The following is a 14,144-nucleotide window of genomic DNA, read 5'->3' as shown; positions in this document are numbered from 1 at the left end:
AGCCCAAAGGATTAGTGGGCAGGACATTGTGCAAATCAGAGCCAAAAATAATGCACTGACTTTTACTCTCATTTGAATGTAGGAAGTTGCGGGACGGCCCTGTTTTAAGTCTGACAGGCAGTTAGAGAGAGTTAAAGGCCCAACCAGGGATAGGGAGCACGAGCTGGTAGAGCTGTAGATCGTCTGCATACAGGTGGATGAATAAGTTGTGCTTTGCAATAATGGACCTAAGCAGCAGAATGTACAGACTGAATATGACTGGGCTAAGGATGGAGCCTTGTGGCACCCCAGAGGATAGCGGAGCTACTGAGGAGGAGTGGTCGTCCACCATGACCACAAAGGTCCTGCTCGTCAGGTAGGAGCTGAACCACTGCAGGACCGTACCTGGAAGATCGATTTGTTGAGCCAGGCAAGAGATCAGGATGAATGATCCACTGTGTCGAAGTAAGGTCCAACATCAGCAGCAGGACTGTTTTTTTTATTGTCCATGGAGAATGTCATTATAAACCTTGAGCAGTGCTGATTCTGTGCTGTGCCGTGATTTGAACCCTGACTGAAACTTTAAAAAAAAATGGTGTTCTGAAAAAGATTGTAATTGAATAAAAGCATTTTTTTTCTAAAACCTTCGACAAAAAGGGCAGATGGGAGACCGGCCTAAAATGCGATAAAACCACAGCATGTTTGAAAGCTGCAGGAACAGAACCAGCCCTGAGGCAGCAGATGAACAGTGAGAGTAGACAGGGACACAGTGTGTTAAATGCCTGTTTGAGGATTTTAGATGGAACAATGTCAAGAGGACAGCTTGTGGGATGCATCCCCTGAATCACCTCAGTGAGTAAAGTCAGTGACACAGGTTCAAATTGGTTCAGAACAGCAGGGGGCACTGGAGGAGTGCAGACCTTGGCGCTGTGAGCACTACTGCCAATGCTCAGTCTGACTGAAGCCACTTTGTCCATAAAATGATGTAAAAACTCTTCACATGTACCATTTGTCACATTGTTCAGAACACAGGCAGATAGGCTTATTACAGACTGATAGTATTGAATAACATTCTGGGGTTGTTAGAGCTGGCTGAGATTATATTTGACAGATAATGACTTTTTGCTTCTTTAACTGCTTTTTGATAGCTGGCTAGGCTCTCTCGCAGAATCTCCAGAACTACCTGAAGCCTGTCCTTTTTGTACCTGCGCAGGGCTTTTGTACCTGCACAGGGCTTTATTTTGGAGGGTTTACACCTGAAAGGAGCAATAATGTCCAAGCTGTCAGAACAGTTGGACTGGAAAGTTGAAACAAAGTCATCTGGATCGTGATAGGACGCTATACCAGCCTCAGTGTGTAGGTAACTGAAATGAGTGTTCTATTCCCATCGAAATACATAGTGAAACCAGGCCCTATATTAAAGTATGGCAAGGTACGGCACGTCCGTTGTGAACCCACAAAAGCAGAAACTTAACTGGATATGATTTAGCATTGATTTAGCATTTAGCTCGTAGGCCACTTTTTTGCGCTAGATCTTATCTAAAGTAAAATGTTAAAAAAGGAAAAATACTTGGCTCTGAAAACGGACTAGCTGGCTTGCTAACTCTCCACTACGTGACGATCAAACCTGCTTCTCCTTTTTATTTCGATGTATTCTAAAATATGACAAGAAGGACTAAATTAATATATTCTCAAAATGTAGCTGCCTGAAGGTAGTAGGACATAAATTATTTATAACAACCATCCAACGTGTTGACAAATATCGTCCTTATACAAATATGTTTCAGCCACCGATACCTAGAACATACACAACGAAAATGAAGACATAGCGTAATAGGTGTTTGCAATGGACAGGGCAAGTGAAGAGAGCTGAACAGAGAAGTCTATCATCCGGGGAATGGGCGAACAGTCAGGGGAGGTCAAGGACAGGCAGCGATCCAGTCCATCGCATTCTGGATAAGGAGGAAAGAGGCAAGCCAATAAGCTGAAAGTACAAGCAAAACCAAGGCAGAGGTTAGAAGAAAAGGAATGGATAGGATCCTTTATAGGTGAAAAACGTTAGGCCTTTGTGAAACACACTATACAAATTCTTCAAAAGCTCAAATGTATGCTAATAACAGTTGTCAGCAGTCATTATTTATGTTAAGTGGGAGATTATTTGAAAGGTTGTGGTAGTAAAATGTAAGATGAACTAATGTTTACTGAAGACGAAGTTTTCAAGGCCCTGCATCATGCAAAATCAACTTCTTTGAGCTTTTAGCCATGTTATGTTGGTATACCCTCATCTAAAATACACAGTACATGGAATAGTGTTTTGTTTCATTTCCACACGTTTCAGCAATTTTTTACATTTTGTCCATCTCAATGTTTGGCACATACGCACAGACGCCACATACATATTTAGTTATACTCCAAGTCCAAGAGTATTTTTGTGTTTTATCATCTCAGTAAACCCCTTCGTTTGCACAGAATGTAGGATGATTTCTTTTTAAGGATAATTGAAAATAAGATATGAGGTTTAGCAATTATTTTGAAGCTCTGACAATTTGCTAAATATCTCTCCCTGGGCTTCACTGCCTTTCACCCTCCGCTGTGCGTTCAAATAAAGCCTACAGACCAAGATGCACTCAATAAAATCGTGCTCATATTCAGAAATACACATCCATATGTATTTTTTTATTCTAACAAAAAGCTAAAAAATATTTTTGCCACATCATCATTGAGAGTCTAATACTTAGACAGTGCTTAATTTAATTGCTGGCTCAAGAATGACACAAACATAATCTTCACAAAAGTTTTCTCGTGCATTTGTCTCCCAGTTTCCCGTCTCCTCAATCTGTGGCCCCCTGAATGGCGAAACATTTTGGCAGTTCAAGTGAGAGATCACCTTTGAAATCTCTCTCCTCTTCTTCTCTCACCAGCATCTCCCCTGCTTCTCTCCATCTTTCCACCTCTTTTGCCACTCTCTTGTTCTTGGCCCAAATGTAAAAATCAATATCCTTTTGTTTCAGCCCCTGAGGCAATGAGAGAGTCTGAATAAGACTGTCTGTACTGTCTGGGACAGCCAACTTTCTGTCAGCACGTACACAACTAATGACGGACACTTTAACATCCTTGGCTCACATTGATATGGCATGTGTTCAGTGTCTCACTGCTAAACATGGATCATGCATGTGCTGTGTGACAGAGACTACATTTTTGTTATACTTAGGTCGGTGACTACACTATCTTGCTGCGTGCGTTAGTCTGCTTTCACTGTGTTTGTGTGTGTGTTTTTTTAAAGATTTGTATGAGTTCATAGACAGTACATAGAGAGACAAAAGAGACTTGATAAACAGAGCAAAGTTCTGCTTATTCCAAAGAAAAGTGTTAAGATTTGATTTTATGAGTCATAAACTCCATCTGAAGCTTCAAGAACATTCTGTGCACTTTGTACACTTTGTTGTTAAAGTTATACCAACAACATCATAACTTTATGCAGCCCCTTCAAAAAACAAAGGCCTTCTTTTGAACTGAGCCCATGCATCGTCACGCTTCCTTTATACTCAACCCTGTGAGGCATAGCTGTCCGACATCTGATCTTAAAGCCAGTCTAGACACACGCCTTACAATAAATGGTGTATATTGATCTGCTCACGCTTCATTTAACTCCCTCTTCAAAATTGACATTCATGTTCACCAAGTTGGATATGATGTGGCCATTGGAAAACTAATCATATTAGTGCTTCACTGACCCATTGCCCTTAGCGTTTCTTACACACACAAAACACATGGAGACACCCAAGTCCATCTCAAAGAGGGCCCAGGGTGTAATTATAGCCTGCAGTCATTTAAAAGTGTGTGTGTGTTTATTCGTTCTCGGTAAATGTCACTTATATACCAGTCTTATCTCTGAGCTAGTGCTTGCCATTATCAATGTGACGCCCAGGGGTGCAAAGATTTGTCCACCCTGTTTGGTCCCGTCACCTGAAGCCATTTTAATCTATGTGCGTGTGCGTGTGTGAAGGACAGTGTTAGAGCGGAGAGCCCGGAGTGTCACCGAGCTCATTCAGATTCACCGCTGCATCCGTGTAACCATGATGCTCCTCCAGCCAATGAGCCAGCCCGGAGGAGGGAGGGAGCCATGGGGTTGCTATGGTTACACAGACGGGGAGAACAGGAAAGATTGTTTTTTTCTGCCTCACTTTGCAGCGATGTGTTGTAAGGTATGTGTGTGAAATGCTCCTGGTATCAAGGGGCTGTATGCTGTTTACAAGTTGGGGCAAAAAGGAAACAATAAATAAGTTCATATTGGCAAATAATAACTTAATAATTAAACAAATAATACAGTAATGTAATCTTGTGTTTCTAAACGCAGGCTATAGACTAGACTTTTACGTAGACGCGTGGCGCTGTGGAATCTTCAGCTTCATACCTGGTGTAGTAAGTGAGCTGAACAGACTCCCATGGCAATGTTGCAGCAGTGGTCCCACCCCAAGCTTTACCTCCTACAGACCGTACCGAACTGCAATATTTTCCGCTACTGTGGGTGTGGAGGGTGAGGGTGAGGGGGGACGCACGTCTGGGTGTTTTGATGATGTTTCTGCAGCGTGGAGAGCGCATTGAGCTCTTTCAGGACATGGACAATGCTTAACTTGCAAGTGTGAGAATTAGTTTGTAGGTTGTCCTTTATAAGATGCACAAGGCAGTGCACGATGTTAGCGTGGACAAGAGGGCAAAGAGGAAGCCCCCACGCTGTTGTTTGTACGCAAGATACCAACTTCACCTTGCTGTTGTTGCGCCAGGCAGAAGATAAAGTTCTGTATTGCAGTATTACTTTATGTGACAAGATGCATTTTGTTACATATATGGATTATGTGACAGAGTTCAATCGTTGTCCCTGTATTACAGTCAGTATTTAAGAATAAGTAAATAAATAGAAATAGAAGACAGGAAAAAAAATCAAACAAATCAGAACTAGTATTTTTTCTTTTAATTGGTAGCTCTTGTTGGAAGGTGTAGCAGTATAGACATAAAAATGTAATTTAATCCAAGATAAATATATATAACCTGAATAGCACTCAATCAACCTGAATAACAATCAACGGTGTCTTTAAAGTAGCTTCCAAACAGCACAAATAAGCAGTCAGCTGATCCCTTCTGTGTCAGGGGAAGCTATCTGAGGCACACAGGGGGCAGTGCTCTGTGGAGCACCGGATAACAACAGGCACAACAAGCAAAATCCCAAGGAAAAAGGAGCACCACACCTCACAATATAATCCAGTTAGCCTAGGCAGTAAACAGCAGTTCCAATATCCTTTGATTGGAACCATCTACCTGCCTCTATCCGCTTTATAACCTATCATATGTATAAAAATGCTCTTCTGCAGTATTTACAAATCACATGTAATTGCTTTTGACAATTGTATTTTACAGTATCCTACTGTAATCGAGTGTTCACTGTAGAGAGCTATGTGTGTGTATGTGTATATGGCTGCTTGAGGATATGTGTGTGCTAGTGTGCAAGGGGTGTTTGAGTATTAGTTTTGGTTCCGTGCCTGTACTGCTGTATATGTTTTTGTGCTTTGCTTTCTTTGGAGATTTGGAGGACCTTCTTGAAAACGAGATGGTGCATCTTAAGGGTCAAATGATTAAACTCAAATATCTGCTCTATTTCACTTTGTTCAACTGTAAGACCTCTTAATTGATCACAGCACTTTAAAGCAATAAATAGAAGAAAATAACTACTCTATATTAGATACATGACCTTGTCACGTCTTGAATGTCTTGAATTAAGAGAATTTATCTGGAGTTTGAGTATTTTTTTTAAAAGAATACCAATGGAATAAGCTACTGTATTACTCAAAATAAGTCAAAAATAGATTTTAAATTAGGCATGTCACAACTTTCACAAATTAAACTTACTTACTTATTTTAGGTTGTTTTTTTTTTTAACAAGCTACTGTATTACTCAAAATAAGTCAAAAATAGATTTTAAATTAGGCATGTCACAACTTTCACAAATTAAACTTACTTACTTATTTTAGGTCGTTTTTTTTTAACACTGTGAGCTACAATACAAAAAGCAATATTTGACTATCCTACCATAGAGCTTGTATGAAAATTAGGTTCTACAAAGTTCTGGCAGTTCTCTAAAACCCAAAAAATGAGTGATCACCAAAGGGACACTCGTGAACTCTTGACGGCGTTTGGATTTCTTCTTTCTTGTCGTGGAGTGTGATGTTGTTGGAATCTGATGGAACAGTATTTCTTGGCTCTGAACGCCTCATCTGCTGCAGACTTTCTTTGTATAAAGTGCCAGATTTGGAGTGTGCAGGGTGCTAAGTCAAGGGCATGATTTCCATCATCCAAAAGGCCTCATTAATAATTTTCATTAAGCAGAAAGTAGAACATCATTATCAGTATGACATATGTGTAAAATATGTTAGTGATTGAGATTGATATAACTTCAACAGGATAATGAGTGCAACTTTTTGTTTTGTTTTGGAATGCGGAAAATAAAAATCAGATGTCAATGAGCCAAGGAATTATGAGTGTAAAATTATAGTATTTAAAGTATTATTGCATGACAGAACAAATGACTCCTGAAAAAATAGAAGCAACGCACACCAAAAGTACTCTCAGAGGTGCAGATGTTGAGGAAAATCTTCATAAATCAAAAAACAGCATCGCACACTCAAGTAGCTGATGTCCACTTGTTAATCAGGATGATAACGTTTCGGCATGAGCCTTCATCAGATCATTCTTTTTTTCATCTTAGAACCACAGTGTCACACATTTGAGTGTGCGATGCTGTTTTTTTTAATTTAAGAACAAATGACTCCAACCACAAGGGGTCAGTATAGCTACAAAATGTTATGGCATGGATTTCTTCTGGTGTTTTCAATCCACTCTGTTCCTTTTTTCATTTGTGTAAAGTCAATATAGCATCATTACTCAAGTCTCATATCTACTGTCACGTACATCGAAAAGTTAACAAACCGTCCTAAATTGATTGTGTGTGTGTGTTTCCCCAGTCCACAGCCGCGCCCCTATTCCGATGGCGGTGGTGCGGAGGGAACTGTCATGTGAATCGTACCCCATCGAACTGCGCTGCCCGGGCACAGATGTCATCATGATCGAGAGCGCCAACTACGGGCGAACCGACGACAAGATCTGCGACTCGGATCCTGCACAGATGGAGAACACGCGCTGCTACCTGCCGGACGCATACAAGATCATGTCGCTCAGGTGAGAAAAGGGTCGACATGTGAGTACGTTATGGTGGATTGTAGTTGTTAAAGGGATTTTTTTTTTTATTCATGCAGTCCTTATATTTGAAGAGTTTAGTGGTGCTAGGCTCGTGCTAGGCTAGTGCATGTCTAGTGTCCTAGTAGCCTGCATTAAATACCTCTTCAAAATCATGGGGTAGTCCTTCAAACGTTGCCATATCTGATTAGTAGAAAGCTCCTTTGTGAATTCCACCTGTAGTAATGCCGACCGCAGGTAAACAAACTACTGTAAATCCGGTAACCCAGCAGATCACTCCGCCGCGAAGCTTACAACCAGGAAGCTAAGTTTTAGCTTCCAGGAATTAAGTTATTTTAAATACAAAATGGTCATATTTCAAAAATTATTCAGTCAACACAGACATTTATATTCGTAGTCTGGTGTTATAAGTGATTTACCTCGTGCACTGTGCTTGGGTCAGACTGTTTTTAATGCAGGCTACTAGTTACCATAGACATGCACTAGCCTAGCACTAGCCAAGCACCACTCTCTCTTTTGAAACAATGAAACTTCAGCTATGCAAAAAAAAAAAAAAAATCTGAATTAAAAGTTGCATCAGGAATAGCAATGTGAAAGACTCGCCTGGCTTAATGAGGCATCTTGGTGTAAATAATTAATCATTCATCTGCATTCATTTTTAAACTTTTTCTGATGAGTGAGTGCTCTTTCCTGTTACTCCATTAGGCTCTGTGTCATTGGCAGGTCTCTTAGCTCCCCTGTGTCACCACACCTGTCTGGCTCCTGTGCCACTGACATGACTTGAGCCTGTTTGTGCCTCTCCTCTCGTTTTGGCAGCTGCAGTTTCTGTGCGTCCACTCTTCCTCCAGCCCCGGTCATCCATAATTCACACACATATACGCAGATGTACGCTGAGGCCCACACGCACCGCACACTGCCCAGGGGCTACAACACACTTTAAGCTCCAATTAGCAGAGCCAGAGGCCAGGCTTAATCTGGAGGGAAGCTCTGATGGGACCACTCAGAATAGGAACAACTGTTTGTCATATAGGCCTATTTATGAGAGGGATTGTTTTAAAATTAAAAACAATAACAAATCCATGTATGCAGCACCGTGAGTGGCAAAAATGACTGGCTGCCAAAGTCATATTGATTTTCTTTCTTTATTGTTTTACTTGCTTACAATAGTTAACTTTGAACTTTGCTTGGCATTATTAAGATATCCTTACAATGGCGGTGCGGGCTGATATATCATCACTGTTGCTCAGTAAATGTATAGTTTTATGTGTTTGCAATAGTGATAACTTTTTTGCGCTGAGTGAAAGCAGTATGCATTGGAGCAATCCATCGATATCCACTTCTGCAGCTCGAGCACCAGGACCCTTTCACAGCCTGCAGGAGGTGTGTGTTCTCATCTGTGTGCTTCTCCAGTCTGTTTCAGCCTGTCTGCGCTCCACTCTGCTATTCCCTCTATGTCTGTATCGTCGCTGCATGTCTTTCAAGCCCACTAGATAAAATCTGAGCATGTTCCGCCTGCCCAGTGTTTCGCCCAGCATCACATTCTCTTTGGTTCCCGCTCACTACTCTCCATGGCCGTTCATGTTTATGTGCAGTGGGGAGCGTATGTGTGTGTGTTGGGCCCATACCACATAATTGGTCTTGATATCAAAGGCTCATATCTCAAGAGGGTCTCACAAGGCTTCTCAGGCAAACCTAGAGAGGCGCCGATATCGCTGCGTTTCCCAGATTATCTCCCCGTTGGGATGTGCAGGGTGCAGGAGGAAACAAAGCCGTGGCCATGAAAGTTGTGCTTAATCTGTTTTAGAGATATACAGCAGCCCCAGTTCAATGACTCAATCCGTTTTTATCAGGTTAGTATCTAGGTGCGTTTTAATATAGTCTTTGCTTACTATAGCGCTATATCAAGAGCGCTGTCATCAAAAAAGATGCAGCCGCAGTTTTTGAAGACGAAAGTGAATGGTAGTTCAGAAACAAAAAGTCAATAGCTCTGTTGCACAATGTGGTTTAAGTAGAATGTGTAGTAATCAATGAAGTCAAAATTACTCAACAACGTTATTGTGTAATTTAACTCAAAACAACAAAAAATATAAAAAATAACTTGAATACTTGTAAATACAAGTTAAAACAACTGCTCCCAGTTTTATCTCAGTGGTTTCCAGAGTGGGATTCAGAGCTCAGGGCCTCCGATTCTCATCAAGCACAAAATGTCTATGACTTTTCACTTTTGCATGTACTGCCCCTCAAGGCTGTGGGCTGCAATTTGGAATTTTTTGGGTCAAAATTCATGTCAAAATACTTGACCTTCCAAATTTTATAAAGTAATATTCATAAAAATCTAATATTTCATAAATTGGGAACCACTGATCTAGGTATTTCTTATCAATCAGTAAAGTGACTAAGAGACGGGGTTTGTGTGGTCTTTGCATTAAACGCAGATGATTTCACCACATAAAAGTGACTTAATAGACACTGGCAATGCTCTCCTTACTGATACTTGTGTGCTTCATTGGCCACGTGCACTTACCTTTCTGACCAATGCCTCCGCGAACAATTGCATAACTAGTCTAATGTGGCCATACCGCCTTTGCTCTGCCCAATCCCGTCAGACCTTGGAAGCTAAGCAGGGAAGGGCCTGGCAGGACTTGGATGGGAGACAGTTTGGGAACACCAGGAAGCCTAGCGAATGTCGTGCGTGAGTGAGTGAGTGGTGGTGGTCGGAGGGGCCGATGGCGCAGACTGGTTGCCTACAATAGTACAATAGTAGCTTACCACCACCGAGTATGGAGTGAACAAATAGTGCAATGTAAAGCATCTTTGAGTGTCCAGAAAAGCGCTATATAAACCCAATGCATTATTATTGTTATTATTAACCACCACATATTTTTTCTCGCTACACATTTGCTATGTTTGAACAATTATTACTTGATTGCACACAGATTCCTCCAGACATTTCCATACTGCACTTTCTTTCTCCCAAATTTCTCTGCCACAAATCTCATTGCACCGTGAGTCCCTCAACACCACGCAAAAAAACACATCTGACAACAGAGACAAGTCACCGGAGTTGTGTTTTCCCGCCTCTCTTCCACTTCCCGCATTTTGAAAGTGTTAAATAACATCATGCTTCATTTATCATTCTCCGATCTGTCACTCTTTTGCCACTTTGTTCCAGCACATCCCATTCCCCCAAATTGCATGGCACCCCAACTTCTCACAAGACTTTGTCACTTCCCCATCCCTCCCACCATCTGCTTGTCTTTTTTTCCCCCTTCTTTCATTGAATTTTTCACTGTTTTAAACAAAAGATTTGGTTTGCTTAAATGCCAAGTCGGGGGCAGAATTTATCGATGTTGCTTTGGCCCTGTCTGCACTCATTGTTATCAAGGTTATTGAGAGATGGATCTTGTTCCAAAAACACTTGAGTTGCCCAATGCATCACAGGCTACAAAACAACTACAGAGCTCACTTCTCATCGAAGACAAGTCACCGAACCACAGATGGGATAGTGTATTCCTGCTCTCGAAACTTGAGGCAGGCCATAATTTATTTGTTAATTGGTGACTTCACTAAACCTGTGAGCCAGCATCAACTCTGACTTGTCAATGTGAATCAGTTTCCGGATCATGCGGTCCTTTCTGTGTGCAGTTACTGGATGGGTTCCCCCCGTCACTCCAAAACATGCACAACAGGTTAATCCTCCAGCCAGGTGATTCTGAGATTTAGTCTGGCTCCACATTTGGAGATGGGTCTGCGGACAGCTGCCCACTGCTACAGTTTGCCCTAGCAGCATCTTAGGATGGGTCAAATGCAGGGGACACATTTTCCAACGGGGATCAATAAAGTACGCTGCAGGATTTTAGACGCAGTTCTGAACAGGTCTGGGCTCATTCTACACATTAGGACATTGCTGGAACATGTAAGGGGAGGAAAATACATAATTTTAACTTTTTTTTTTACTCTGTATAGTCCCTTTAACCTTGCACTCTCATTAATGGAATGGAAGCTTATTTGTGTAGCGCTTTTCACATGACATAAAGCGCTTCACGCAAGCAAAATATTTTTGAAACACAGCTTGATCGCTTTCTCTAATTATCACGTGCACATTTAAATAGCCTGGTTCTCGGTCGGATTGAAGAATTTAACAGGATGTTTCTCAGCCGTCCATGGGCCGATTTTAGCCAAATAAAAACGGAGAGAAATGCTAAAATCTCAACTGTTTTGATCTTTCATGTAAACACGCTCCGCTTTGTCAAACGCGCTCCATGGAGCAAGAGAAGTGTCGGCTGTGTACAGCTGTTTACTGCGTAACGCCACACCCCCTCGGACAAAACGCTTTATGAGCCTATAAAATTATTCTTTGAATTAATCATTTTATTTCATTGAATTGAAGGATTTTTGATCATTTAACCCCATTTGGATTTGTCATAAATCATCCATTTTTTCACAGCACCTGAACTGGACGGCGCCCCTGTTGAAAACCCTTGCTCTATACACAGAGCCAACTGGGACCTCGTCCAAATGCCTATATTTTCACTTAAATAGACCTTCTTCTTTTTTTTGTGATTCAAAATTATGTGATTTCCTACAACACTATGAACATGGCAGGATCCTCATGCCTCCAGCACAAATCCTTTCTCCGTCGGAGTTCACACTTTGGTCGAAAATCACAGAGTTGCTCATCACTTCCACCCAAACCTGGCCCAACTTCTTCTGGCAGCCTGTCTTTTCAGAAGTGTCTCAGCTCTTCAAAGCCCACAGACCAGCGCGCCTGTGTGTGAATGCATTGCTCTGTGCGTTAGCATGTGGCTGTTTGAACCATTCACGCATGAGACTGTAAAGAAACCTCTGAAGTTTTTTTTCCTTTGACTCCCTGAATTATAGAAAGCCCTTGAATCATAGGGTGCAATCTAAAGTCAGGCGTGTGCCGCATGCATCTCTGGGTAGACAAGTGAAGCACATAGTCCCCCCTCCTCTCATACCTGCACTTCAGCTGCCATCGGGCGGGTTTCCCTTTGTCTCAGTCTGCCCGCTCAGACTGGAGTGTGTGTTAGGTGAAGGAGGTAATGATCAGAATAAATGCTTTAAGCCCCATATGAACCAAGCATTCAGAGGGCAGATGGCAGGGCTCCAGATCCACTTGCTAACCTCAAAATGATACTTTATAACATTTTGTGTCACACCTACTTAATCTCTCTACTAAACAGAAATACACTTTTACTTAGAGTGGACTTTTTTTCCTTTAAGTGCTAGAATTTTCCTCCCTAAAAGGCCAGAATAGTTTTCTGTCTGCTTATACACTGCAAGTGGCATTATTATTGCACAAAATACACAATATTGCACTTGGTTGAGTGGTTCATTTTATACTGAATTCATGGCCTTCTCATTGCATCCTTTTCTAATATGATGACTGTGGCTGAATGGGCAAAAGTTGCACAAACTTGTTTACCTTAATAAATCCTTTTCGCAGTCCCTCTGGGGGAAATACAAGTGTTAATGGGGTGATTGGGGGGGTCTTTCATCTCCCCCTGTTGTCTCTGGCCAGAAAACCACAACTGCAACTACGCTGCCTCTGGGTTGGAGCCACCAATACACACTAATGGAAGCACAAAGGAGAAGCCTACAGGCAAACTGGCAAAGCTAACTGCGGGCTTGCGCCACTTAAACAGTATTTACAGCCAAGTTTGAGTGAAAATAATTATCTCCATTGTGTAATTGGATGTACAATATCCCTCTCTCCCTTTGTTCTTTCTGTCTGTGTAGTATTTACTCTCACAGACAATTTATGAGTAAAAATAACATGCTACGACACCTGCAGTGGCGCTTATGGCCTCTAGGGGCATGTGTTGCTCAGTACTGCTTTGAATAGAAAGCTTTCATAGTAATAATTTGTATTATAGTAATTTTAAAAAATAACATCTTCTTGTTTCTCAATCGAAGCACATTTTCTTCCTTATTCCAATAATCCCGCTGCAAGAAAATTGACTGCTTCTTGAAAGGTGGTTTATCATATGACACAAAGTGAGGTTTTATGAATAATTCATCCTCCGGCACAAATTAATTCCAAGTAAGACCTTTTCCTTCAGGATCACATTTGCTCAAAGATTATTTTTTCAAATTATATCCGGAATCTGGTGAATTTGTTAACAAATCATACACTGCAAGATTATTTTTTGTCATTCACTGACATTGTTTCAATGAAGTAAAAGTAAAAGCAGCAGATACAAACTAGGGAATTAAGGCGTACACATTAATGTTCACACTGATGAGCATAGTGTAGCACACAGGTTACACTATAAAAAATATTGATTGATGTCCCATATATAACTCTACATATTATTATTTCAGCTCGCTCACTTTTCTATATTTCTATGAACCATCCAGCTCTCTGTCAAATGAGGTCTAATGTGTGTAGTCACCACGGTTACAGTTAGGAGATGCCCCGAAGCACCCTGGGAGCCCAACTGTCACCCTCGCTCAGTGCTGTAATTAGGTACCATACACTTACATTGTATATGCACACATCTCGAGCTACACACAGAGAAATGTGTCAAGAACAGGCAGATTTAGATGGACATACTGTGAAAAGGTTGACTTGAAAAATGTAAACTTCTTAAATTCATTGTTTTCTCTGCTGTTCACTCAAACAAAACATTATTGAAGTGACTGCTGTGAATCTGCCGTTGTATTTTTGCATTCTCACCAAAATGTTGCTCATTCTTTAATGGTAAATTGAATCAAATCGATTAAAAATTTAAACAATTTAAAGATGCTAACACGTTTCACTCTTAATCTAAAGAGCTTCCTTATGGCAGTGTTTGTTGACCGCCGTGCCCAACAGATATAGATGTGGCAGTGGGTGGTGACATTCTAGCGATGTCCGATGACAATACCTATATACGTCTGCTACTACTGTATGC

At 41.2% G+C, this 14,144-nt stretch overlaps 1 protein-coding gene across 1 annotated transcript in view; it reads left to right on the top strand.

Annotated features, from left to right (window-relative positions):
* adgrl3.1 (adhesion G protein-coupled receptor L3.1) overlaps positions 1 to 14,144 on the top strand; it is a 150,629-nt gene that overhangs the window by 46,924 nt on the left and 89,561 nt on the right. The window contains exon 4 of the mRNA XM_079553088.1: positions 6,996 to 7,209. Coding sequence (XP_079409214.1) covers positions 6,996 to 7,209 — 214 coding nt within the window. The remainder of the gene's footprint in view (positions 1 to 6,995; positions 7,210 to 14,144) is intronic.

Source organism: Gobius niger, assembly GCF_951799975.1.
Source record: "Gobius niger genome assembly, chromosome: 3".
NCBI lineage: Eukaryota > Metazoa > Chordata > Actinopteri > Gobiiformes > Gobiidae > Gobius > Gobius niger.
The sequence above is the reverse complement of the archived record's forward strand: the minus strand, read 5'-3'. Positions and strand labels throughout refer to the sequence as shown.